At 37.8% G+C, this 25,578-nt stretch overlaps 1 protein-coding gene across 1 annotated transcript; it reads right to left on the bottom strand.

Moving 5' to 3' along the window:
• Positions 1–1,874: 1,874 nt before the first annotated feature.
• gabrr2a (gamma-aminobutyric acid type A receptor subunit rho2a) lies at positions 1,875–25,578 on the bottom strand. The gene is made up of 9 exons (XM_082143151.1): positions 25,195–25,578; positions 23,292–23,398; positions 16,547–16,614; positions 10,914–11,137; positions 9,086–9,168; positions 8,846–8,986; positions 6,760–6,912; positions 6,444–6,655; positions 1,875–4,189 (listed from the first exon to the last, which is right to left on the bottom strand). Exons 1-9 carry the CDS (start codon positions 25,317–25,319, stop codon positions 3,878–3,880), a joined length of 1,425 nt encoding a protein of 474 aa, XP_081999277.1. The 5' UTR covers positions 25,320–25,578; the 3' UTR covers positions 1,875–3,877.

A 25,578-nucleotide genomic window follows, 5' to 3' on the forward strand; every position in this document is an offset into this window, starting at 1 on the left:
GTCCATTCTCAAAAAGGGGGGTGACAGGTAAGGGGTTAATCAGTTATTAAATAAATGAACAGTATTATTAAATTACGTTTGTTATTTCTGTCAGGACCACTACCATCAAATACGATTGACAATAATACAGTTTGGATTGGTGGTATGGTTTCGTTCTGGGCAAGAACTCCCTGCACATCCATGCAACCTAGCATGGATAAGAGCAGGGAGAGCAGCAATAACCCCCCTTGGGGTAAACAGAACAGAACCAACATGAAAGTTTGCAAATATATTTAATTCAAGATTTTAAAGTACAACATAATCGAGAATTACTCTGATTCAAGGGGAATCAGAATGCCAAATCTTGACTGGGCGAGAGGAGGAGCTGGGGTGGAGGAGGGTAATTAGCTCCTGAGAAACGCGATAGCTGCTGATCTTAGGTGTGTTCGACATCGGCTGCGGCTGGATGTAACCGATCGGCGAGAGTAGCCGCGTGCAGGCGGGGAGGAGCTGCAAACGGAGACGTGAAGTCGGACACTTTCTGGTTCCCGTAGTGACCGCTCACGTGGTGTTTGCATACTTTACCACAGCTGCAGTGAAATAAATGCAATATTTGCCAAATAATACACAGATGTTTCATTTCATGAGACATGTTCATTCAATACTTTATGTACTGCTTCATACAGCGTCTGTTTGAACAAGAATAAAGTTCAACATAAGCAACTATCAATGAAGTGGAGTCTACGTTTTTTAAGCAGTTTTAATTTGATAAACATGACACAATATAACATGACAACGACATGAAAAGAGTGTTCACTGTTATAATAAACTGATTTGAGAGCATTAGAGGAACTAAAGGTGTTCGAATAAACACGAAACACACGTGATCGTTGTCATGCGGTGAATCCGGCCAATCGTGGAACAGCTGTGTCGTCATCAGCCCTCCTGCAGCCCAGTGCAGCCGCTCTTGAGAAGCTGCGCTGGCTGAGTTCTCCGGCTACTCTCGAAACGCTCTCGCGGTACTTTGATGCCATACGTCACAGTCACGTGGCGTCGGCGCTGTATCAAGTCGGACAAAATTTCTAACCGGCATGCACTGCTTCAAGTCAGCCGCCGATCGTTCTGCGCAGAGCTGCATGAAGTCGAACAAGCCCAATACTGAAGGAGCTTATATATGTATACGGTGATAAGCGTCATATTCCTATTGGTAGATGTGGATCAGCTGAGGGTCAGCTGAGGGTCAGCTGATGCGAGCTTGACTAACGTGACCTGCCAGAACTAACGCTACGCTTGATTATTATTATCATCTGTTAAAATGACAGTTAAATGAATGAAAACAAGTTTTTTTGTTTTTTTTACAAAATGCACTTTAGTAAAAGTAAAATTACAGATTTTAAAAACTACTTTAAAAAGTAGAAATACACACAAAAAACGACTCGATTACGTAACGCGAGTAAATGTAATTCGTTACTTTACACCTCTGCCAATAATGAGTGAAATATTTATTATAAATATTACATATCTAGCATTACTTCAGCGAATGAATAAATTCAGACTATATATGATGGTTTCAAACTAATTTTCAACCCATCTATTAAATTATCACTATTAAAAAGAAAATGATCAAATAACCATATAAATTAAATGTTGTAGTTTTTTGTTTTTATGGACCCAATGAGGCAAATAATCTTTAAATTCCACAGTTTATTCCCTCAAACGTGTTATTAGAATAGCAGTTTTTTATTTATGAATAAAAAAAAAAGGTTTTTGTATATTACTAGAAAAAACAGCTCTACTGCTTAAAAAAAAAACAAAAAAAAAAAACGATGAATCTCACCAGAGCCATTTGACATCACTCAAATAAAAAGGACATTCAGGATAAAGGCTGACTTTAATATCACATTTGTATATGCTTTCATAAACATCTCATGGTGTTGACAAAAAGCAGGGACTCAGCTGTGAAACCTTACTATATTTAAAAAATAAATAAATTCTGCCTTCTGTCAGGACACAATAGTGATTTTTTTTTTTATTGAGTTATCTTAGGACAGGTGATTTCAGGGGTGATAATGTAATGCAACATAACTAACAATAACCTTCACCTTTATACATTTTAAAAAATACAAAATACGTTTAGATCTATACATATATATAATTTTACATTGCACCTTTTTTCTGGTCAACACATATTACATTCTTAACTTTTCAACAATTACAGAAACATCTTATGGAGTGGAACTGTCTTCATAGATTCAATGATCTGGTTATACCTTCAAATATAAATACAAACTTCAAGCACATATACGAAGTTCACAGCATTTTCATTTACAGCAACAGGTGTTTTGAAAATTTGGCATGTGATGCCTGTATGTGTACTAATGTGCACTAAAATTGTCCCACCAATTGTCCTCACCTTCAGTGTTTAACGTTGCACATAAGGCAGTTTCAAGTTGTATTCAAGACCATTTCATCACAAACTAACCTTTAGCCTGCCCTGACTGCCTCCATGAACAAGCTTTGCACTCAACTCTCGTAAGGTATCATGGCAAGTTCAGATTGGAGTATAACTGATATAAAATATAAGTAAAATAAATAAAACTAACATGCATACATAAGAACCACAGTAAAGACATACCGATTTATTTTGCATGAAAAATGGTATCAAATACATACACACACACACTCACTCCACATAACACGCACATCCAAACCACCCTCATACTGAAAGGATTCTTTCTTGTTACTGGTAATTACTATATATTAACATGAGTGTTTGCTAGCATAAACAAACGGCCTTGCCTAAATGAAATAAAACTGGACATTGTGCAGAAACGCAAATAAATAGACTAAAAGGTTTACTATATAATTTTAAGTTAGTGTTAATTCATTACATTTTATTTATTAATCACTGCCACTTTACATCGGAGCAGTTTAATTTGTTATTTGTTCTGTTCCTTTTTGTATTCCTTTTTGTTGAGTTGTATCTTTATATTGTATTTGGTTTGTTTTATATGGCCTTTTTGATGATTTTTGTAAAGCACCTTGAGCACTGTAAAAATCATGTATAAATCTTTGCTACATTAATAAATATATGAAGACTTCAGATGCAAAAGCCTCTAAGTGCCATCTGAAATTTTCTTCTAAAATGAGCATTTTTATCAAGCTTGTATGTTTATGTTCAGTTATTTTACTTTATTGGCAATGAAAATGACCTATTAATTGTCATTAAAGTGAAATTACTGAACCTAAATATGCGAGCTTGATAAAAATGCTAATTTTAGAAGAAAATTTCAGATGGCACTTAGAGGCTTTTGCATCTGAAGTCTTCATATATAAACATATTAAATTGCTCAAATTGCACAAAACAGATGGTCATGTGATCTAAACATGGCGGCTCCCATGAGGGTGCAACCCACCTTATGTAGAAAAAAACAAACAGGATTTTCTATGTCAATGATATGACTGGATCTCTTGACTATCCTTTCAACATATCTGTTAAAAGCACTATTATTATTTTTTAGGTATAAAAAGTAAAAGTGGAAACAATTAATTAGTACACATTTAGCTAAGAGTAGCTAAAACCAGACTTTCTTGCTCTGTCCATACCATAACATTAATAGACCAATGACGCAAACATGAAGAGAAAACACAACCCCGTACAAAAGTCTGATAAATGTTTTACAGTTAATTTGTTATAAACCTGAAAAGGCCTATATGAAGCACTCAACCATATTTCTCTCTGCATTTCGCCAGTCTTTTTGCGTATTAAAGTGACAAAGGTAACTGCAGTTTGGTATTGCATGAGCCAATGTTTGATGTGCATCAAAAAGTCAGAAGGATGGTTGTGTAAACCTCCAAAAGTCTAAAAGAGTGTAAGATGGATGTAGCTGGAGAACGATCAGCAGTACACCGACCAGTAAATAAGGTTGAAAACTATATAGGCTCCCGGGAAGATCATGCGGGAGTACTTGTCAATGGCATGCGTGTTCTGCATAATGCGGAAGGCGCGGATGCCCTTTTTCTTAGTGGCGGTGGACTCGCTGCTCATTGACAGGTGAACCACCATATGTTCCTGTTTCTCCGGCACCAATTCTTCATGAACCATGGGAGCCTCTGTGTAACCAGCCAAGCTGTTGGCGTCAGCCTCACTGTAGGTCCCATCCAACATCATGGTCCTGGTGTGGGACATACCGCAGGTGCATGGCAATGACTGGAACATATTGAGTTGGGCACCCAGAGAGAACAGAAAACAAAGAGAGCGAAGAAGAGATCATTAAAAAGGGCAAATTATCAGTTGGCATTAAAGGGATACTTCAGGATTCAGCATTAAGCTTTGTATTAGTAGAAAACCTGTAGTATTTTCGAATACCATGCTTTCCACCCTCATATCCCCCTGAGACGAGAGATTTATGTATTTTTTGTCTGGAAAAAAATCCTCCGATGACGCAAAAATCGTAATTTTGCGTCATCGGAGGATTTTCTGGCCAGAGTCTAAAGACTACAGCCAGTAGTAGGGGCTGTCCCGCATGTGTTCAGCCCGCCCAAAGAGGGTGGGATCTCACTCACAGAATGTACACAGTGTCAGTCGTCTTTCTTTGGAAGCTAAGCTAGCAGGCTCTTGTTCTGTGAAGAAAGCTGAATAGTAGGAGAAAGCTGAGTAAGTACCCTCCTCCTTTTCCCGGACTTGTCCGGCGGGCGAGATCGTTCAAAATGTACGGGATTCAGCTTTTGCTTTCTGCAGTCGCCATTCATTGTTTACATGCACACCTTTTGTTTCAATCTAACTGAATTCATTTCGATTGGTGAATCTGAATGTAGTGTTTACATGAACGCTCGGTTGATGTGCGTTTTACCATTGTTAAGAAAATTCCCGCTCCTCCGTGAGAGATGCGAGACCCTTATATATTGTCTATGGCGAGACCCGGCGCGTCTCAGTAATGACGCCACCGGCCTCTCGCCGTTCTCCCGCGGCCGTCAGCCTCGTCCTGCTCGCCACAGTAAACATAATGAATGAATGGCGACTGTAGAACGCAAAAGCCGAATCCCGGACATTTTGGGCGATCTCTAAATCCCTGGCAAACTCATCACGGAGACCAGCCTTGTTGTTTTCAACTGCGCACTCTTACCAGTAGGCGTGGCCTCCTAAGGCAGCGAAGCAAGTGCGTTCTGGGAGTTGTTGTCTTTCATCCACATAAGCCAAAAATACATTTTCTGGCTTTTCTCAGTCTAGAAAGCTCCAAATTCAAAAATGTCTTCACATTTCTTCTACTTAAATGACCTATTTTAAATTGACATTCATCTTCCCAGAGGTGAAGTATCCCTTTAATAAATCAAGGCCACTCAGAAAATATGCCACTATAAAGAAGTACCTCTTAAAAAATAGCCAATAACCTTTTAACATAAGTAGTTAGTATATAGTATGTATACAGCTCACCACAGGCAATATTTCTGAATGCATAGAAATACCTTTAAAAAGTGCAGTATACAGTACAACTAGTGCACACTGTGTGAAATACAATATCCCACAATGCAATGTGACAAAAAATTATTTATTTGAGTTGACTTTCCATTCATGGATAAGTCGGAAGTAATATCCACACAATCTTTTGTGTTTTGATATTAGCCATTGTGTAGTAAGTAGTATGCTAGAGTTCAAATATCACTTCTAAAAAGGAGTTGTGGCTATGGAATAGACCTTATTTAGAGCAGCGCCGTGACAAGTATGAAAGCGAGGCTGTGAGGGATAGACTTAACGTGTTTTCAGTGACATCCGCTGTATAAAGCTCCTAGATCACTTAGAATTTTCCACAGCTCATGTTGGTCTACTGAAGTTTCTTGGAAATATATTTTTGCAGTGTTTCATCAGCAGAGTAACCCCAAAACACATTAAATACAACTTAATGAAATACAGCTTACTGTATGTCTTTCCCTCACAACCTCGCTTTCAGTCCCGTTAAAAATCAAAGAATGGCACTGCTGTGAATAAGGTCTATTGCATACTGCCATAAATTGTTTTGCACCCAAATTAGTGGCAGAGCAAAACAAGAGTATAAAAAGAGAACGCCGTGCTCTGTACTGTATCCCACAATGCATTGTTCTCGACTTTCATTTCCATTTTGATGAATGAACCTGTAATCATTTCAGCCGTGTTTTTTAACAGCTCTTAAATCTTTCTAGACTCATTATTTGATTGGATTGCTAAAGGTGAAGACATTTTATAAACATTCTTAAATAATCCAAATAACCGTATTTATTTCCGAGATGAAAAAGCTTCACGAACCAAATAAAATATGCAATATGATAAGGTCATCTGACAACAGTCTATTTTTAGGTGTATGTTAACAGATAGATTACACTCGAAACTAACAAACAAAGACTAAAAGCCACAACACTCTACGTATTTCATGTATTTAAAAAATAATGCATCCATAATTGAAAATAGTTCATAAATTCCGATTTTTTACCTGCTCTTGAGCTGCTCGATTTCTGAGCTTCCGCTCTCTCCTCTCCTGGACCGTGGTCAGGTAGTTGACTGCCGCGTACTCCAAGACGGACAGGAACACAAACACAAAACTGACCCACAGGTAAATGTCCACAGCTTTGATGTAGGAGACTCTGGGCATGGAGGCGTTCACCCCTGTGATGATGGTGGACATGGTGAGCACCGTGGTGATACCTGGATAAAATCACCACATCCTGTTAACATCTGCAGGTGCGTGACACGACATAGGGAGCAGCAGTGACGCCCGAGGCCAAAATGCTGATTTGTGATAATCTTACCTAATGAAACCCTGGCTGGAACAGCCCTGCGATCAATCCAGAACGACACCCAGGACAACATCACCATAAGCGTGGCAGGGAAATAAGTCTGCAGCAGGAAGAAGAAGATGTGGCGGCGAAGCGTAAAGTTTATGTACAGGCGGTTGTACCATCCTAAAGAGAGATAAAAATGCAGATGGATGATCGAGTCAAATATTAACCCAGCAACCCCAAAACATTTCAGCCACACATTAAAAAATAAATATTAAAACAAGTGACATTTACACTTCTGTTCAAAAGTTTGGGGTTGGTAAGATTTTTCCATGTTTTTGGAAGAAGTCTCTTAATGCCTGCTACAGATTTCAGCAATCCTATAAGATCATTACAAATCACACTGATCTAATAAACTTGGGTATGACATGTATATAGACTGTACGATGGTGACACCTATTGAATCGTAGGCTACGGCGCAAGTTAGTACAGAAGAATAAAACGTCATCAGCATGCGCTAGTGGTAAACAAATAGAGCAAGATGAATCGCACTTTGGTAATTTAGGTTTTTATGTGTGCTGAGAAAAAGAGGAGGAAGCAAAAGAGGAGAATATGGACGCGGTCATTGCTAGGGAAAAGAGGCCAACTTGGCATGACAGTTTTGCAAATGGAACTTGAGGTAAGTAGTTTTAAGTTTTAACGCTGTCGTGTTATCAGGCCAAAATGAAGCTCGTTTGGTGTTCGTTTTGAAAGTTCCAGAACAGCTTGCCAAAGTGAACTTTGCAGAAAAGTTTGCTCTGACTGGTAAACACTTTTGACCTAGCATTGGTCTGTGGTAATAACATAACAGGTAGGTGTGCTCTGAGGCTCCCCCTTCTTTGACAGAACTTATTGGTTAATTTCCTCTGTTCAGTCCATCCAGAACAGACGTCCATCACGAGTAAAACGCAAATACACTGTAGGCTAGTGCTGCTTTATAGTAGACATTGAAGTTGTAGTCCTAATTGAAAGAGACACTGACATTGTTTGTTCATGTTTAAAACTGTAAAGCTGTTTGCTTTTAAACAATCTATTGTATAAAGCACTATAAAACGTGACTTTAGTGGAGAGCAGAATTGGAAAGCTATAATCAGATGCTTTCTTAACTGATGTTTTCTCACAGCTGTCATTTTTGTTGTGTTTATTTTGTTATTAAAAAATGAATTGAAAAATGAAACACATATTTACATATTCATCTAAATGCCGCTCTAAGCAGTGTGGGCGGCGTTGGGATGTTCGCTAACAGTATATTGATGGTCACATATTTCAAACAAAAAGGACTTCACCGTGAGTATATCGGGGTCTTTATGCTCATCAAGGCTGCATTTATTGATCAAAAATACAGTAAGAACTGTACTGTGAAATACTATAACTATTTAAAATAATATATTTAAAAATATAATTTCTTTCTGAATTTTCCACATCATTACTCCAGTCTTCAGTGTCAATGATCCTTCAGAAATCATTCTAATATGCTGATTTAGTGCTCAAGAGACATTTCTTATTATTATCAATGTTGAAAACAGTTGAAAAACAGTATATATATATATATATAATTATTACTTTTTTAATTGTAAGATTTTTTTATGAATTGAATGTTCAAAAGAACAGCATTCATTTGAGATAGAAATCTTTTCCAACATCATTAATGTCTTTAATGTCTCTATATTGTATATATATATAAATATAAATCTTAATAAGCTTTTGAACAGTAGTATATTTTAAAGCAAGACAGTGCAAGCACACTTTAAGCTAAATATTTCACAAAAATTTGTTTGTTAGGTTGTTAATGAAAAAATAATAATTATACATTTTCCAGAATTAGGACACATTGTGGTTGTTGAACACAATCTGATGAACCAGTGGCACCAGTTGGTTAAATGTCACTGTAAACCCAGCACAGAGAGTCAAGTTAGTTCGGAGGGAAGCTCTGGCACAATTTGCTTGCAGATGCCACTTGCTTTGATATTTAATGTAATAACATTCCTACACTTTTAAGTGTGACTTAAGTGTCCAAATCCATCTTGGGGCCACATTTATTTGAAATAAATCAACTTGACAAATAATCCCCAGATACCTGTGCTGCTGTAGAAAGCCAGCCGAGAGGTAGTGTGAAACTTCTGTATGAGGAACTGAGAGAGAGAGATTTTGTCATCTATACTCAAAGACTCATCTCCACTTTTCCAGTACAGCATCAGATCCTCATCCGTGTAGGCGTCTAGAAAAAAAAAAGGATCCAATTCAGGAAAAACTAACTTGGCAGAGTGGATTGAGCATGTGCCGCACTAAAAATAACACAAATTAGTGATTCACTCACAACTCTCCAACTCCAAAGTGCAGGTCTGTGTATCCAGTGGGAAACGGCTGAAGTCCATGTTGCAGGCTGCTGTAACTGTGACCCTGGGCATAAGAACCATGTATAACATGAATGAAAATACAGAAATACAGTCTTAGATCTTTATATTTCATCATATTGAGTTTTCGAACTCAAAATCCATGGAATTTTCATTTGCAGTTACAAGGGAAGTGGAACCTGTATTGATAATTCACTCAAAAATGGAAAATTCAGTCATCATACACTCACCCTCATGCCCAAACCTGTATGAGTTTCGGTCCCACTTTAAATCAAGTATCTGACTATAACTACTATGTACTAAGATTTAAAATAAATAATTTGATAGAATGCACTTATTTTGTGTCCATACATGTTTTTACATTGTACTTATATATTAAAAATACCTGTATATAATAACATTTTATTAATATCTGTAATTATATCCATAATTACACCGTTGAGCCTACACCTATCCCTTAACCAACCCTTAAACCTAACCATACTACCAAACCTGTCTCTAACCTTACCAGTATGTCACCTCAATAGAAGCAAAAGTGGGTAATAATTTATTTTACAGTGTCCTTGTTACATATGTTACATGTACTTACCATAGTAATAACAGTAAATTACATGCAACTAACCCTCAACCAAATCCTAATCATACTCGAACCCTATAGTAAGTTCATGTTGTTCATTATTATTACTCAGTACTTAAATATATAATTACACTGTAACAATGACACCTTAAAAAAAAGTGTAACCCAAAAGTGTTTTGCAATCCAACATGAATACAATAAGTACACTGTAGTAAACAATTTTTGTTGATGTAAGTACATAATTGAAGACACCCAATATACAATGTGACCTGACTTTCTTGCATTTGTGAAATGCAAAAGGAGTTTTACAGCAGAATGTCTAGTAGAAGTGTAAAAGAATAGAGCTGTAAAACCGATTAATTGCATCTAATATAAAAGTTTGTGTTCATATAATATATGTGTGTATATATATATTTATATTATATATGTGTGTGTGTGTACAGTATGTGCATGTCTATGTGTGTGTGTGTATTTATACACACACACACACACTCATATATACATACATATAAATACAAACATATTATATAAACAAACTTATAAACGATTAATCGTTTTAATGCCCTATAAAAGACCATCCTGAACATTCTGCTTAGCATCTCCTTTTGTGTTCCACAAAAAGAGAAATTCATGGGCTCTGGTAATAAAGCTTCTGCTAAGAATAAAAATGTAAATGAGATGTAAATGTGCTTAGTAATGCTAGTCAAGAACGGCATACTAGCGGCATTTACTGAACTGGCACTAAGGCCGTTTCATTTTTCTCTCAGTATTTCTCTCTGTCCATCATTTGTCGGACAATGGAAATAATCTGGGCCAAGCCCATCAATAATGACACTTTCCCTGGAGCCAGAACAGTATCTGAAATTTGACTTTGAACTCAGTGCTAGACCTTGATTATAGCCTGCACGCAGGTAGCTTGGCCTAATTTTTAACTCGCAGCACAAAAGACACGGCAAAAACATCACAGGCCAGAAGCATCATTCTAATTTTAACACTAAAGCAATATGCAAATGCTTAAGCCCAGCAAAAAAAAATATTAGCCTTTTCTTACATTGTACAAAATAAACACGAATAATAAATATATATATATATATACGTACATTAACATAAATACATTTAAACTCTATACATATATACATAACTTACAAATAATTGGAATTATAATGGCACACTTAAAAGTCAGAAATGCTAGTGTTGATAATCTGCTTTTTTACCTCAGGCTGTAGAGAACGTGACCATCAGGGAACACTCTCAGCATGATATTTTCTGTGGTGGTGTCATGAATAAAAGATCTTTTAGAGTGGACGAAGAAGACATCAGGAACCCAGATCTTCTTCACCAAGCGGCCGTCGAAAGTCATGCTTTTATTTGTGGTGCTGGCGAAGGACAAGCGCTCATCCTTCCAGTAGTGTCTCAAGTATAATGTCATAGTAAAGTCCTACACAAACGGAGGAAAAGAGATTGTGGGAGTTTTCACAATGTTCAGTCACAACAACGATCTTTACAGGAGGCTGTATCATCCTTGTTGTTTGAACATGTACAAAGGAGATACATTAACTTTTAAAAGTTTAGGGGGTTGGTATTTGTATTTTGACAAATTAATACTTTTATTCAGGAAGGATATATTAAATTGATCAAAAGTGACATTTTCAATGTCACAAATAAATTCTGTTACTTTGAACTATCTATTCACCAAAGAATCGTGAAAAAAATACAAAAGAATTGTTTCCTGAGCAGCATATCAGAATGATTTCTTAAGGATCATGAGACTGAAGATTGGAGTAATGATGCTGAAAATGATTTTTTTTTACTGTACTTCTGTTTTTACTGTATTTTTGATCAAATGCAGTCTTGATGAGCATAAGAGACTTTTTTCAAAAATATTTTTAAAAATCTTACCAACCTTAAACTTTTCAATGGTAGTATTTGGATTAATCTCATGAAAACCTCTCACATTTGACACACAAATAATAAGACAAAAATAAGATATTATATTTTGTGTTATTATAATAAAGCCTTTTTATAGGATCATTAAGATTTTTTCAAATTGGGACATTATCTCCCTCAAAAATCTTACTTCAAAAATCAAATTCTCAAAGTGAGGTGAAAAATATATGATTTTCAAAAGATAAAAAAAAAAAAAAAAAAGGGATCATTTGTCATTTCAAAACCATTTTGACTTTCTTTTTTACCTTGGACCACAAAATGAGACATTTGGAGACTGTACGTGTCTCAAGAATGGGGACTAGAGCTTCAAAAGGTACACAGAAGTACCATAAAAGTGGTTCATATGACCTGTGCGCAATAGTCCAAGTCTTCAAAGTCGTATGGCTTCTGAAGATTGAAGAGCATAGCGCATGATATGAATCACTTTTATGGTACTTCTGTGTCCTTTTGAAGCTTGAAAGCTCCATTCCTTGTAATTGCAATCAAAAGAGTGACCACATTATTCAGAAATTCTCCTTTTGAGATTTAAGGAACAATGAAAGTCATTTGTGTTTGCAACAAAATGAGGAGTAAATGCTGACATAAAATACCATTGTTTTTCTGCATTATATTAATTAGAATGGGATTGTATTTGCATTAAAACAATGAGAATTGAAAGAAAGGGATGTGATTAATTGTCAAAAAAACTAATGTCACAATGCTAAAAACCTTAATGTACCATTAAGTACAGTTGGCTTCATTTTCTAAGCAACATGTAGTTTCTAATTTCTTCCTTTTTTTTGGGATGAAAAATGATCTGGACATGCTCCGAAGTTTATGTGAGATTCAATTATTTCCTTGATAAATAATGACCATGTACACCAGGAATAGGCAACTCCGGTCCTGGAGGGCCACTGTCCTGCAGAGTTTAGCTCCAACCCTAATTAAACACACCTGAACAAGGCAATCAATGTTTTCAGGATTACTAGATAGATACAGGCAGGTGAGTTTTTATCAGGGCTGAAGCTAAACTCTGCAGGACAGTGGCCCTCCAGGACCGGAGTTGCCTATCCCTGATGTACACATTGCAAAGTTTTGGGAGCAACAAACGACAACTGTACTTCACTGGAGCAAGTACATGGCCAATTTTACATACAGTAAACATTTCTAACATGCCTCTCTTTGTCGTCTATCTACGTACCTCTTGATCCTCCACATGGCGGCTATGTCTCTTTAAATCGCTCAAGCAGATCATCCCTTCTCTATTCTATCTTTTGGTTACATAACCATAAACACTTGGAGCGGCCAGTAATTATATATGGTCAATAAAAGCATCACAAAGTTTCTTTGTTACATCACACAAAGGCTTCTGCCAAGAGGGAAATCCAAAACATGAGAACGGAATGACAGAATGGGTGTCATATTCTCTTATAAAAGAAGTAAAAAGAAGATTCATGATCAAAGTTTCTGCCATCAGAGATGCAGAAGCTCTTTTTTAGAAATACCCTTGTGGGACACAGTAACTGCGAAACAGCCATGTAATAAATGAGCAAAAGGCAAGAGAATTATGAAATTGAGGGTGAATCTTACAAAACCTGTTGAGAACATTTCATAATTCTCTTACCTTTTAAAATGTAGCATAAAGCCAATTTTTGCATATACTTTTTCAAGAAAATTTTGAAAAAACTTTCTAAAATAAAGAAAATATGATTATATACTATTTAAATTGTAAGATAATTATAAATCATGGTAATGATGACTGTTTTTAATTTTATATATTAGAGATGCACCGATTGAAAAAAATGTGACAGTTGATTGCATAATTTGACCGTTGATGCGCAGTAAGCCACTCATTTTGGTACTTGCGACTTACAAGTTGCTTGAGACTGAAAAGCGCGCTCCACTTTTATAGATTAGTGGTGCGCATACTGGGTGTGAGCAAGAAACCTGCGGGAATTTGAGACGAGTGAGTGAAAGGAGGCAGGTGTGTGTCACTTTGCCGTCGGAGAGAAGAGAGCAAAAAACACACAGTTGACGTTATTGCCTGTGCCGCTAGAAACAAAACGGACTGGCTCGGGATCGTAAAGACGTGAGACTGACCGTCCGGTCATCGGTCCAGGCTGATCATGTGGAAAATTGTCCGATTCCGTTCCCTGGTCGCTTGATCAGTGCATCTCTATTTTATATATATATATATATATATATATATATATATAATAATTTTTTTAGTAATTAAATCTAAGCAAAAAAACATCTAGGTTACATATGTAACCTCTTTTGTCTGAAGGAGACGTTCAGGCAAACCGATGCAAGGTAACGAGGTGCAGCATCTCGTTCCTCTTCTCAGAGATGTTCCCTTTCGAGTGGAACTTTGATTCGTGTCATGGAGATGACACTATGGGGAACCAATACGCACCCCGCCAGGCTGAGGGGATGCCTGCCTTACCAGGCAGTGGATATGCAAACCATAGTGGGCATAAAATAGATTGACTCTGCAGATCACCTAGCTGGAGTCAAAGCATGTCAACCCACAGGGTGCAAATTGCTTATGGGAGCCACTCACTAAGCTCAATTTCAGGGCAGGCAAATAAACCTAAAAGGCCCCAAGAGTAGCTTATCAAAGGGAGTAAATCAACTAGGGTCTTCCATGTACCACTACCTCCAAGGGTGAGAATATAACCCTCATTTTGCAAGGGATGCAAATATGAGGGTGGCATAGAATAAATGCCAAAACTCTTGCTAGATCCGCTCAACCCCTTAAACTCTATTTATTAAGCTCTACTAAAGACATAGGGGAGAGCGCGCAACCCTGTTTGAGCAAAGAACCTCTCCAGGAACCACTAGGAAACTCTGTTAGACTGCCTCTACTTGTCAGGTTTTCCCAGCATGGACCAACTAGAGACTTTGCACGATACCAAGCCATAGGGGAGCAAAAGGCCCTACTTCAAGACCCAACTGTAGATGGGGAGGGAATATACGAAACTGAGACATTTTGTAAATAGCTATCACAATCCCGTCCATCATGCTCTACCCTAAGGTTATCTTGAGGGCAGCTCAAGAAAGGGAGCATAACTTAAGTGCTCAAACCCTTAGTAATTAGTCCTTCAGACTATTCACTACTGATGCCTCTCCAAGGGAAAGCCTAATCCTTACTCCTATTCAGGGAAGGAGGGAAAATGAAAGCAAGGCATAATGCAGTGTGCCCAGTACTTCAATTTACCCAAACTTAAGCCCTACTTAAAGACCCCAATGTACCTGGAGGAGAGGAGCTTATCCCCTGCCTTGTGTAAGAATACATACACAGACAGCAAGGTGCCAAAAACCCACAGTAATTGGCCCTTGAGGTAAACGAAGAAGAGGAAGAACTGTAAGTACCCATTGTAATTTTGTCCACCTTGCTCTACCCTAACTTGAGCAGCTTTCCTAAAAGGGAGCAATCAAAATGCTAACTGACTTCCTAACTTCAGCATCACAGGCTACAACCTTCAGTGTCGCCACTCATCCACTTCTCACGCATTCTGAAAAGTGGTTGTACCTTGGCAGAGCAGCTAAAGAGTGAAGGGGTTGCATCTTAAAAAAAGTTAAGCAAGAGGGGTTTTATTTCCCTTACGTGGCTTACACCAGTGGGTGCATTCAGCTCCCTTGAATGCCAAATGCACTCGCTCTCCATTGGCAAGGCGGGAACCTTCCAAGAGGATGCAGCACCAAGGGAGAGATAGCTCGCAAGCAACTCATCAATCGGGGGATACTCTCATATTGATGCCCTCCAATAATTCGCTACATGGTAGAAACTGCATAAAGATTCCTCCATAATCTTGACCCTTCAATGTGGTGATCTTGGAGAGATAAAAGGCTCTGTCTTATATGCAGAGCAGCGGAGGTGGTGGAATATAAGTCAGTCAGGTCGGAAGGGGCAGCAGAGCGGCTTCCTGAATCAACAAGCCTACAATCCTAATGATCGCTCTTCCACCTCGGCAGCCATGATACCCGAACCGCGAGGTGCAGATGCTCAACTCTCATCTCTCAAGAGTGAGTTAAACATGGGCAGAGCTTGCCACAGTGAATTCCAACGTTGCATTACAGAGCATTACGGTGAATGGATTCAGCTCCCTCGAGAGCACGCGCTCTGTACAAAAGCTGGAATCTCATCACTATAAGAAAATCAGGCAAGAACAGAGCTTCTACTGCAAATGCATAGCTATGAGTGCATCCAACTCCTTAAAGAGCTAAACACGCTCTGTGCAAACGCAAGAATCTATCCATCGAGAGAGAATCAAGCAGGAATAAAAGCTCTTACCACGAGTGCCTCACAATGAGAGCATTCAACTCCCTCAAAAGCTGAAAGCGTTCCGTGCAAAAAACAAAAGCTCTTACCGCGAATGCATCACAATGCATCACAGCTCCCACAGATTCTGGTCTTACACGTGCATACAAACAAACAGCTCCTGAAGACAAAAAAGTTGATGAAGGGTCTTGCAGGTGCCCTTTTATACTCACGGGTGCTCTGCTCATGACGACACAGACTGCCGTCAGTCAATATTTGGCGTGTTTGGTACACGTGTTCAGACACCGTGAGGGTGTTCCCCATAGCGTCAACTCCATGACATAGTGTCACAGTTCCACTTTGAAAGGGAACTCAAAACACGTCTGGACATATGTCAATAATTTGATGAGAAAATGTGCTTGTGCTTAAGTGTAATAAAAATAATGTCACAATGCATTTTTTTTTTTTTTTTAATTAAACAGGCTTATTTTTTCATGCAAATAATAATTTCTTATTTTGTTAAATTAAAATGTAATTGTTTAATGTGTTGTTTAACACACCTAATGTGTGTTCATATATTCTAGAATTTAGAGTCAAAGAGTTGAGGATGTTACATAAAACAGCACATGTAAAAAGCAACTGTTTAGGATTACCTACCATGTCTACTTCTGAGATACTGTCCAAGCTTTCCACTTGTACATCAACTCCCACTGGAATAGCAGGACCTGAAAAAAACAAAAAAACAATTTATACAACATATACAACTCAGTTTGTCAATTAATTTACACCATTTACTCCATCCCACTGCTTTATGACCTCTTTTGCATATGCCATGCATTAATTTTTCATAATACTCATTGTTTACTGGAGTCTGACAGCTTCATACCAGTTGCAATTAGCAGGGTGTTCGCAAAGACTTCTGTGAGCATCATTAAATATGTCCTCACAGCCAGATCTGAATCTGTTTGCTTTCTGTTCACAAAAGGCTTAGCAGCTGCTTTGACATCTGACGGATTGTAAGGAATGCTAGTTCTCAAAGGACAGGCCTTCAACCAGAACTGTAGCTTTCATATCCTACATGGAGCTGCACTTGTAAGGTCTTTTGTAGCAAACATAAACCCTTGCTCTTTCCCAGGATTAGTGTAATAGGGCTATCTGTCACTCAGAAGGTAAGACATTTAGGTAAATGGGCAGGAGGGTACATATGGACGGGGATGATGCACAAATGTCAGACAGATTCGAAACGAGATTTCCAGTGTGTTTCACTCCTAGTCGTAGTAATCCGACGAGATTACTGGAGATGGTAAATGGTGGATTAAACTTGGATGCTTAAAATGATACTGACACTGACTGAAACTTGCCATTATGTGTCACTTAATGTGTCGCTAAAAAAAATCTTTATGAAATGCACAAGCATTGCTTAATATGCTGTAGAAAATGCATTTGAGCCCTGTAGATAAGTAACGGCCAACTGTGGAGATGACTTTTACAAATTTTCTTATGTAATCCAGATCCTCATGAGTAAACTATTGCCAAGCAATACCCACTGGACTCCATCCTGTCAATTTCCCTGTCATGTACCATCAAGGCTTTTCATTTCACACAAATAAGCCTAAATAAGGACACAGCTCCTAGGTAAAATCGATTTGTCCAAACTAATCAATACCCTGCTGTCAGTTTGAGTCTGAAACCATTAGAATGACCTTGAGTGTCCCATTTCTCAGTTATAGTTACCACTTGGAGGTGGTTATTTGTGCTTGTTCCATGAAAAACAAATGCAAATAACATTACATAAACTAGATATTAATAAAGGGTTAGTTCATCCAAAAAAAAAAACTATTATTATTTACACACTCTCGTCTTTTTCAAAACCCATGTGCCTTTCTCTCCTCCACTTAAAATTCATAAATATATCTAATTTTGTGTTCCACGGAAGAAAGAAAGTCACACTGATTTGGAGCGACACAATTTTAATTAAAGAGATAGTTCATAAAAACATTTTTTTTTACAATAATAATACTTTTTTGTCATTGTTTACACACTCTTATGTTGTTCCAAAGACAAATGACTTTCTATTCTCTTAAAAGTTCTACAAATATCTCTTTTTGTTCCACAGAAGAAAGAAAGGCACACATATTTGGAGCAACATAATGATTACAACAAAAATGTTCATTAAAGGGATAGTTAATCCAAAAAAACTATTTTTTTGTAATTGTTTACACACTCGTCTTATTGAAAACCCATTTGACTTTCTGTCCTCTTAAAATTCATAAATATATCTCGTTTTGTGTTCCACAGAGGAAAGAAAGTCACACTGATTTGGAGCGACATGATTACAACAAAATGTTCATTAAGGGATAGTTCATCAAAAACAAACAACAACAACCTACATTTTTTTTTTTTTTTATTATTTGCACACTCTCATGTTGTTCCAAACCCATATGATTTGTATCCTCTTAAAATGTATCTAAAAAAAAATTCATTCTTTTGTGTTCCACAGAAGAAAGTAAGTCAAACAGTGTTGAAAGGACATAATGATTATGACATACTCCTTTACAAAAACGATGAAATCACCCCGTCTCGGGTTGATTTTAATAATAGTGCTTTTCTTTCAAAGTTCCCGAGGCCACGCCGCTGAGCTGGTGATCGCTGGTTGATGTTTGGCGAGTGGGCGGTCTTTAAACCAGCTGTCTGCGTGGCAGGACAGGCTGGGATTGTTGCATGTGCTAATCCATGGGGATTGGTCCGGTCAGTACAAACCGCAGCCAGATTAATCTCGTCTCTAGCACCAGAGCGCCTCAGTCCATAGCAGATCGAGCGATCCTCCAGATGGACGAACCCATCAGCGAGGATCGCTTATGTCTTTAACGGGTAAAAAAAAAAAAAAAAAAAGTGAGAAAAGAGAGAGGGGCAACAAAATGTAATGTGATTACAATCGTCCACAGTTTTGCATGCAGCTTGTAAGACTGACTGATCCTTTTGCCGAATGTTGGAGTCCAGCAAATTTTGGCAGCACGAATAACATGAGAAACGCTGCTGGCTTCAAGACGTGGCATCCTGGCATGGAGAGGTTACTTGATATCTTTTGATCTTTCATTTTGGTTCGTATCTGATTTTCGGATGCTGCTGGCCCAGCAGGCCAGAATATTAGTATTGAAAGCAGCATTGCACATATGCAAATCTACAGACAGAAGTAAACAGGGATGCATGTCATCATACGACATGAGACAAATCCTTAATATGTGTAATCCTTCACATCAAGAAACACATACTGCCCTATAATGACCCATAAACACACAGTGAGTGCTATATGTTTTTTGTGTACATCAATAGATACTCCCCTTGTGGAGGATTAGGCATAAGCTTTATGCACCATCAGTTAGCCGTCTCTGGATTTAAACTAGACTGCAGTCATGCATTAGCAATTCTCTTTTGCTTCTGAAGTAAATCTCATTTATGCAGTATACACGGCACATTATCCCTGCGCTACCTTTGACTAATCATTGCTTAGGTAGAATACTGCAATTTGACGGTGAAAAGCATGCTAAAAAGCATTGTTTAATATTTTTCCTGCTTCAAAAGTGCATGTTCATAAAAAAAAAAACTGAATATTGACAGAGCTGTGAAAAGAAATGGTTCAACAAATCCATGCAAACACTTTTTGATACAGCAAGATAATTTTGAGTAACATCTAAATGCAAAAATATCCCCTTGTTCTGAACCGACCTGTTTATTTAGTAACTTGGCCTTTCATAACCACTTAAGTATCTTCTTTCTAATTATTTTGGTTTTAGTGCTGTCTTTACTTTAGTACTTTAGTATAGGCATTTTTCGCAAATCCAGTCAAATGGCGCCCGCTTTGAACATCCTTCACAACAAATTATTCCTTATTTCCTTCCAATTATGGGGGGAAAAAATGTGCCACCCCAGTGTTTTCAGTGGCATTTTTCGCCTCGCTCTTCGGCTTTTCATGGGTGACTTTTAGCTCCTTGTTGAAGGATGCTTTTGACACTATCCTTTTACATATTTGGCATTTGCTAAAAAATATTAATCACCTTGAACTAAACTAAAAACAGACAAAAATCTAATTTTATAAAAAGTCTATTGTCTTTAAGCTCATTGCAAAATTATTTTGAAATAAATATACTTTAAAAATGAATAATGAAATAAAATCTGTTCAGTGCTTTAAAAAAAAAAATCCTTTTTTGGACTATTTAGTGTTTTGTAATGCGATTACAATCGTCCACAGTTTTGCATGCAATCGTCCCCACCCCATGGGTGAAAATGTATAATACTATGAATCGATGACAGTTGTGAACTCATTACATCATGTTTTGAACTAGAAGCGAGATTTTCACCGTCAACCAGATGCAACAATGCATCACTGACAGAGATGACAGATCTGTGTATACGTCTGAGGGGGTGAATATGTTTGGGCTATTTTCATTCCCTTTGCTGTGACCCCCTGCTGAACAAAGAGCAATTCCCAAACGTATGCCGAGTCTGAGCATCCAAATGAGTGACTTTTTAGATACTCTATTCATAGGAGGAACAGCATCAAACACTGGAGTGTTTCTTTTTCTTTGCCCTATATAGGAACACATCATTAAAAAAAGAACAGGGGGGACTGTATGGACTGGCAGGAGAACTTTCATTAGTCCTTAGCCTTTACTGCTCAAACTTTTAAGTGTCGTACAAAGAGAAGTCTTGAGCTCCCCCTTATATCATCCTTTAATACCATTCTAACCGTGGTAGACTAAAGGAGTCAGCATTAAAGGAATAGATCATACAAAAATGAAAATTCTGACATGAATTTTCTCGCCCTCCTGTCATTCAAAACCCCTATGCTGTTATTTTTGTCCATGGATCACAAAAAGGGAATTTCTTTAATCTTTACACCATTTTAGTGACAATTCATAGTGGCCATGACTGTCAAACGCAACTGCCAAACGAAAATAACTCACCAAAAATAAAAACCATAAAAATCTTTTGAAGCCATATGAAGTAATTATTCCCTTATATTCTTACATTCTTGCCTATCAAAAATGGAAGGTTTGTTTACACACACACACACACACACACACACACACACACACACACACACACACACACACACACACACACACACACACACACACACACACACACACACACACACACACACACACACACACACACACAAACAGAGGTGTTTTGCTTACCATGACGATGACATGCCATTTTTAAATCTGGTTGTGTTTATATCATATGCCTAGAGATAATACAAACTTGATATACAAGTCACATGGACTACTTTCATAATACCTTCATGGTGCTTTTCATCCTTTTTGGAGTTTGAAAGTCTTGTTGTTACTATGATTATCACTTAAATTCCCTGAAAATTACAGTAGGGTAATGAGACAAAATGGGAGTGAATAAACAATGAACATTTTGGGGTAAACTATTAATATTTAAAAATCTCATCTTCCCAGAGGATCAATCTGCAACACACATCCAGCTGTTTTTATGTGATCTGATGGATTGTTAACGCTCCTAAAAGTGACAGTGACAATCTCATTAAAACTCTGAAAAAACCTTGAGGAAAGTGTATAAAGCTCCATCTGGCAAGCTAAAAAAGCTTAAAAAGTTTGAGTTTAATAAGGTATTGCTTTGTAAAGCAAAAAACAAAAACTTTAACGCCCATAATGCACTGGCAATGTTACTGTCCAAGACCACTCCCACCAGTCTGTTATGGATACGCTTGACCAGAGTCAACTACCACCTTGCATTAGTAGGAAGTACTACTAAGCAAACTTTTAGTCATAATGCTGTCGACTTGTATAGTTCCCGGGTGCAAGAATTCAAAAAGCAAACGTTTAGCGGGAGCGAGTTACTTTCGGTTGCCAATGAAGGATCCAGTGGCTAAAGGCTGCAAAGAATCAAAATATGGAGAGAATGCCGTGAAGGGAAATTTGAAAATCCTCAGTTTTTGTAGTTAGCATTTCAAACTGGATGACCATGAACACACTGTTTTTAGGCCAAACGGAGGGGAAAAACTGAAAGAAATTGCCGTTCTGTCAGTTCCAGCAAAACGCCGTCGCGTACAGGTATGAAAGTTGTTGCCATAGTGTTACATTTTTACCATAATGCTGTTTAAAGTGTAGACAATGTATGATACAATTTTCAGTGATAAACCTACCCTTAAAAAAACTGTTCTGTAAATAACCCTCTGTTGATCTGACTGTTTTTGGGCGGGGATACAGGAATGAGGAAGGATGACGTGAAACGCTGACAAATAAACCTGAATTTCTCGGCCCAGGTAATACAGAGAACAACTAAACATTGTTCATGACATTGTAGCAATAAAAAAAACAGGTTGAAAATTGGCGAAGTTAGGCTTTAACAGGAAATAATATAACGTACCAATTATATTAGCACCGTAGCAATTAGCATTTACCTGAACATTTTGAATGAATTAAGCATAAAGCATTTAGTTCTTCCCCTTTTGCTTTAATTACGAGCAACACTCTATGCTTTCAATGGAAGCAAAAACATTTGACTGTCTGTACAAAGAGTCACATGATCAATGACACAAATGTACTTATTGATTATAGTAACCTAGAAATAATGCAGCATCCATTTCTTCAAAATGTTATGCAGGTAATGGCTTAATATCAAGTAATAATAGTCTAAATTGAGAAAAAAAAATGGTTACACTTTATTTTAAGGTGTCATTGTTACAGTGTACAGTAATTCTATATTTAAGTACTGAGTAATATTAAGCAACTACATGTACTAGGGTAGGATTAGGTTTTGAATGAGGGTTAGTTGCGTGTAATTATGCATAATTTACTGTTGTTACTATGGTAAGTACATGTAACATATGTAACAAGAACACTATAAAATAAAGTGTTAACAAAAATTCCAATACTCAAAACCATATGCACTCCAATTAAACTGAAATCACAGTTTTTTGTACAGCAGGGCTTGATGGGGAAGTTGTTTACCCCCCTAGAGGGAGCCAATGTAGATTTTATGCCTGTTGGTCAAATAACTGAACTGAATGTTCTCCAATTGTGCATAGTAAATATGTGCAATCTGTACATAAGATTAAAACAATGCAACTAAAAATATTTGAGTGGCTTTTAGGCAAACAATTAAGTATGGAATTTATAATAACACTTTACCACGACTTTCTTAGTCTCATGCTCCAAGTACAGTTGTCTTATTTTTGACTAATCTTCAGTTATTTTTGACTAATCTTCATCCTCATGGAGGATGTTGACACTAAACCGTAAACACTTACGAATACTGTATAAGTCTTTGAAGATTTGTTTTTAAAATAGACTCCTAATGGAAATTGTGGCTTTTAAATTAAGGGAATTCAGTTCACATTTGCAAAACAGGAGAATGATGAACTAACCTGCAAATGCGGGCCTCATGGTGAAGTCATGATCGTCCACTTTCAACAACTGCTCTGTTTTCAGTCGCCGTGATTTTGTCACATCTGGCGGCTTCTTTGCCAGGGAGCTGCGGGTTTCAAAGTCACACAAAACACTCAGATCAGCTTCTTATATCATAGATTTGGACAATTTGCACTATTATTATGTGGAAATGAGCAGAGGTAACATGAAAAATTCAGCCTGAACCCTCAAAGTCAATGACATTTATATAATTTCTAAAAATGCAGCCGCAAAAGTGTAATGACGGATTAATATCATGCACAACGCTTGTATCAACAAACTGTTAACGCAGTGGCCAACTTGCTGCTGCAGCCGGATCTTTTTCAAATGACAGGAGATCTTATCGAAAGATAGAGCCCCAAACTCTGGATTTCATAAACTGTGCTTGTTCCAGTCAAGCAATGAGCATAATTAACTCTTTATGTAGCGATATAATAATCACTGACAGTGCCTCAAAAGAATCCAGTGAGTAGTAAACTGCCTCATTCCCCACATCGACTTGCCATTTGTAATTTATTTCCTGTTGAGAATATGAGACAGAAGGCAGCTTGCCATGACTGGCACCCTGTCTGCAGCGATACAGCTGGATTTACTCATGCAAATTTGAAGGCTTTTGCACTCTAAAAACATGTTAATTCTGAAGATTGCTTGTTTGTTTTAATTTCATAGACCCATGAGGCTGTACCCATGTCAGCTTGTCAGGACAGCTTTGTGCCAACGTACTGTCCTTGGCAGATGGGCGAAACGTGCCTGTGACACGTGGCTGTTTGTCTGAGTAAGAAGCACCAGTCCGAGCACACCATTGATACGTGTTTCGGTTCAGTGCCGGCATCATCTGTCTGGGTCATGTTAATTACACCCCGGCCCCTGGCCTCATTTATGGCACGCTACTGTCATATAGAAATCAGGCTAATAAAGGTGGTGGAAAAGTGAGTCTGCAAAAGACATAAATGGATGAGGTCACGCCATCACCTCAGTTCTTATGTGCAACATTGTCATCTCTGATAACATAAATCAGAAACATTATCATCAAATGCTTGTAATTAGTGATGAAGTGATAAATATCTGACATATGATATTTGACTATTTTGAGAGTACCAGCAGCATCAGCCGATAACTGTGCCCACTTGGTCGATTAACAGAAGTGTTTTTCTTTAGAAATAAGTTGCAAAGTCTGACACTTTCAATGAATTCTGAATGTTTAAAATACATCAAATAAGTTTTAATTTAACCTAAAATGCATAATATTCATCAAAGAGCACAGATAGGCTACATTATCTGTAACCTAAAACAACTTGTTTGGTTAACAAAAAATAATTTTAATTATAATTTAGATTGTGTGACAACTTAACTGAGGCATTCCTGGATTTTCAGATGAAAAGGTCACTGACAAGTATAGTAAAAATTGACACCCATACACATGCATTTTGGGGTTAATTTATATAATTTTGTATATCCCAATTAAATTGTATATCAGCCACTCTGCACAGTAAAAATCGTCATTGGCCAACTAAAAACCTGAAGTTGAATTACTGCCTTAAATAAGTAAAAATCTAATTCTTAGAATGCAGTAATATGTTTTCTTCCACTTTAAATGCTTATGAAGCTTAAATCAGTAGAAATGGATGTTTTGTGTAGCTTGCTTGTTGACAGACATTCATCAATCATCTTCAGTGCGATTATTGCTACATTCATCATCATCAGCATCATCATCTCCACCACTACCACAACAATAATCAGCATGAGCATCAGCAACTTTTTCATCATGAACAGTGAGCCCAGCAACGTGTAGGCTAGTCCACATCATCATCAACACGAGATGTCAATCCAAGTTTAGCTGTCAAATGTTGAATTTCCACTTACGTCCCATGCTTCTGAGTGTCCACAGCTCCTGTCCACCTCCTCTCTCTCGTTGCGTGTTTATTCCGGCACTCCCCAAACGAGCCCAGGAAGAGCGCTAAAACCAGGAACTGTCTCAGAGAAGGCATTATGCAGAAAACTAGGTGAAAAATCTACAGGTGTGTCCTGAACTCCAGCTTAATCCATGAATCCATGAAGGCAGCATCTTTCCGTTCTCAGCGCAGAAATCGCTGCAGCTCGCATCTCTGGCATGCGCGATGTGAGGATGGTTTAAATATCAGCGCGACGCGACGCATCCTGCAGCTCCGCGCGGCGTCTCTGCTGCCTGTCATTGGTTATCAGCCGCACAGCTGCTTTGACCACATGGCATCAGCGGTGGGTAGATAC

Source organism: Leuciscus leuciscus (genome assembly GCF_965113295.1).
Source record: "Leuciscus leuciscus genome assembly, chromosome: 17".
NCBI classification, from domain to species: Eukaryota; Metazoa; Chordata; class Actinopteri; order Cypriniformes; family Leuciscidae; genus Leuciscus; species Leuciscus leuciscus.

What these genes read in the sequence shown, in the direction of transcription:
- gabrr2a (XM_082143151.1), bottom strand. Translation starts at nt 25,319, where the DNA reads ATGCCTTCTCTGAGACAGTTCCTGGTTTTAGCGCTCTTCCTGGGCTCG. An exon ending in CACTTTGGAGTTGGAGAGTT is followed by an intron (nt 8,987 to 9,085) that starts GTGAGTGAATCA and finishes TTTTTTTTCTAG; the next exon opens with ACGCCTACACGGATGAGGAT. An exon ending in GGCTTTCTACAGCAGCACAG is followed by an intron (nt 6,913 to 8,845) that starts GTATCTGGGGAT and finishes ATCTCTCTTTAG; the next exon opens with GATGGTACAACCGCCTGTAC.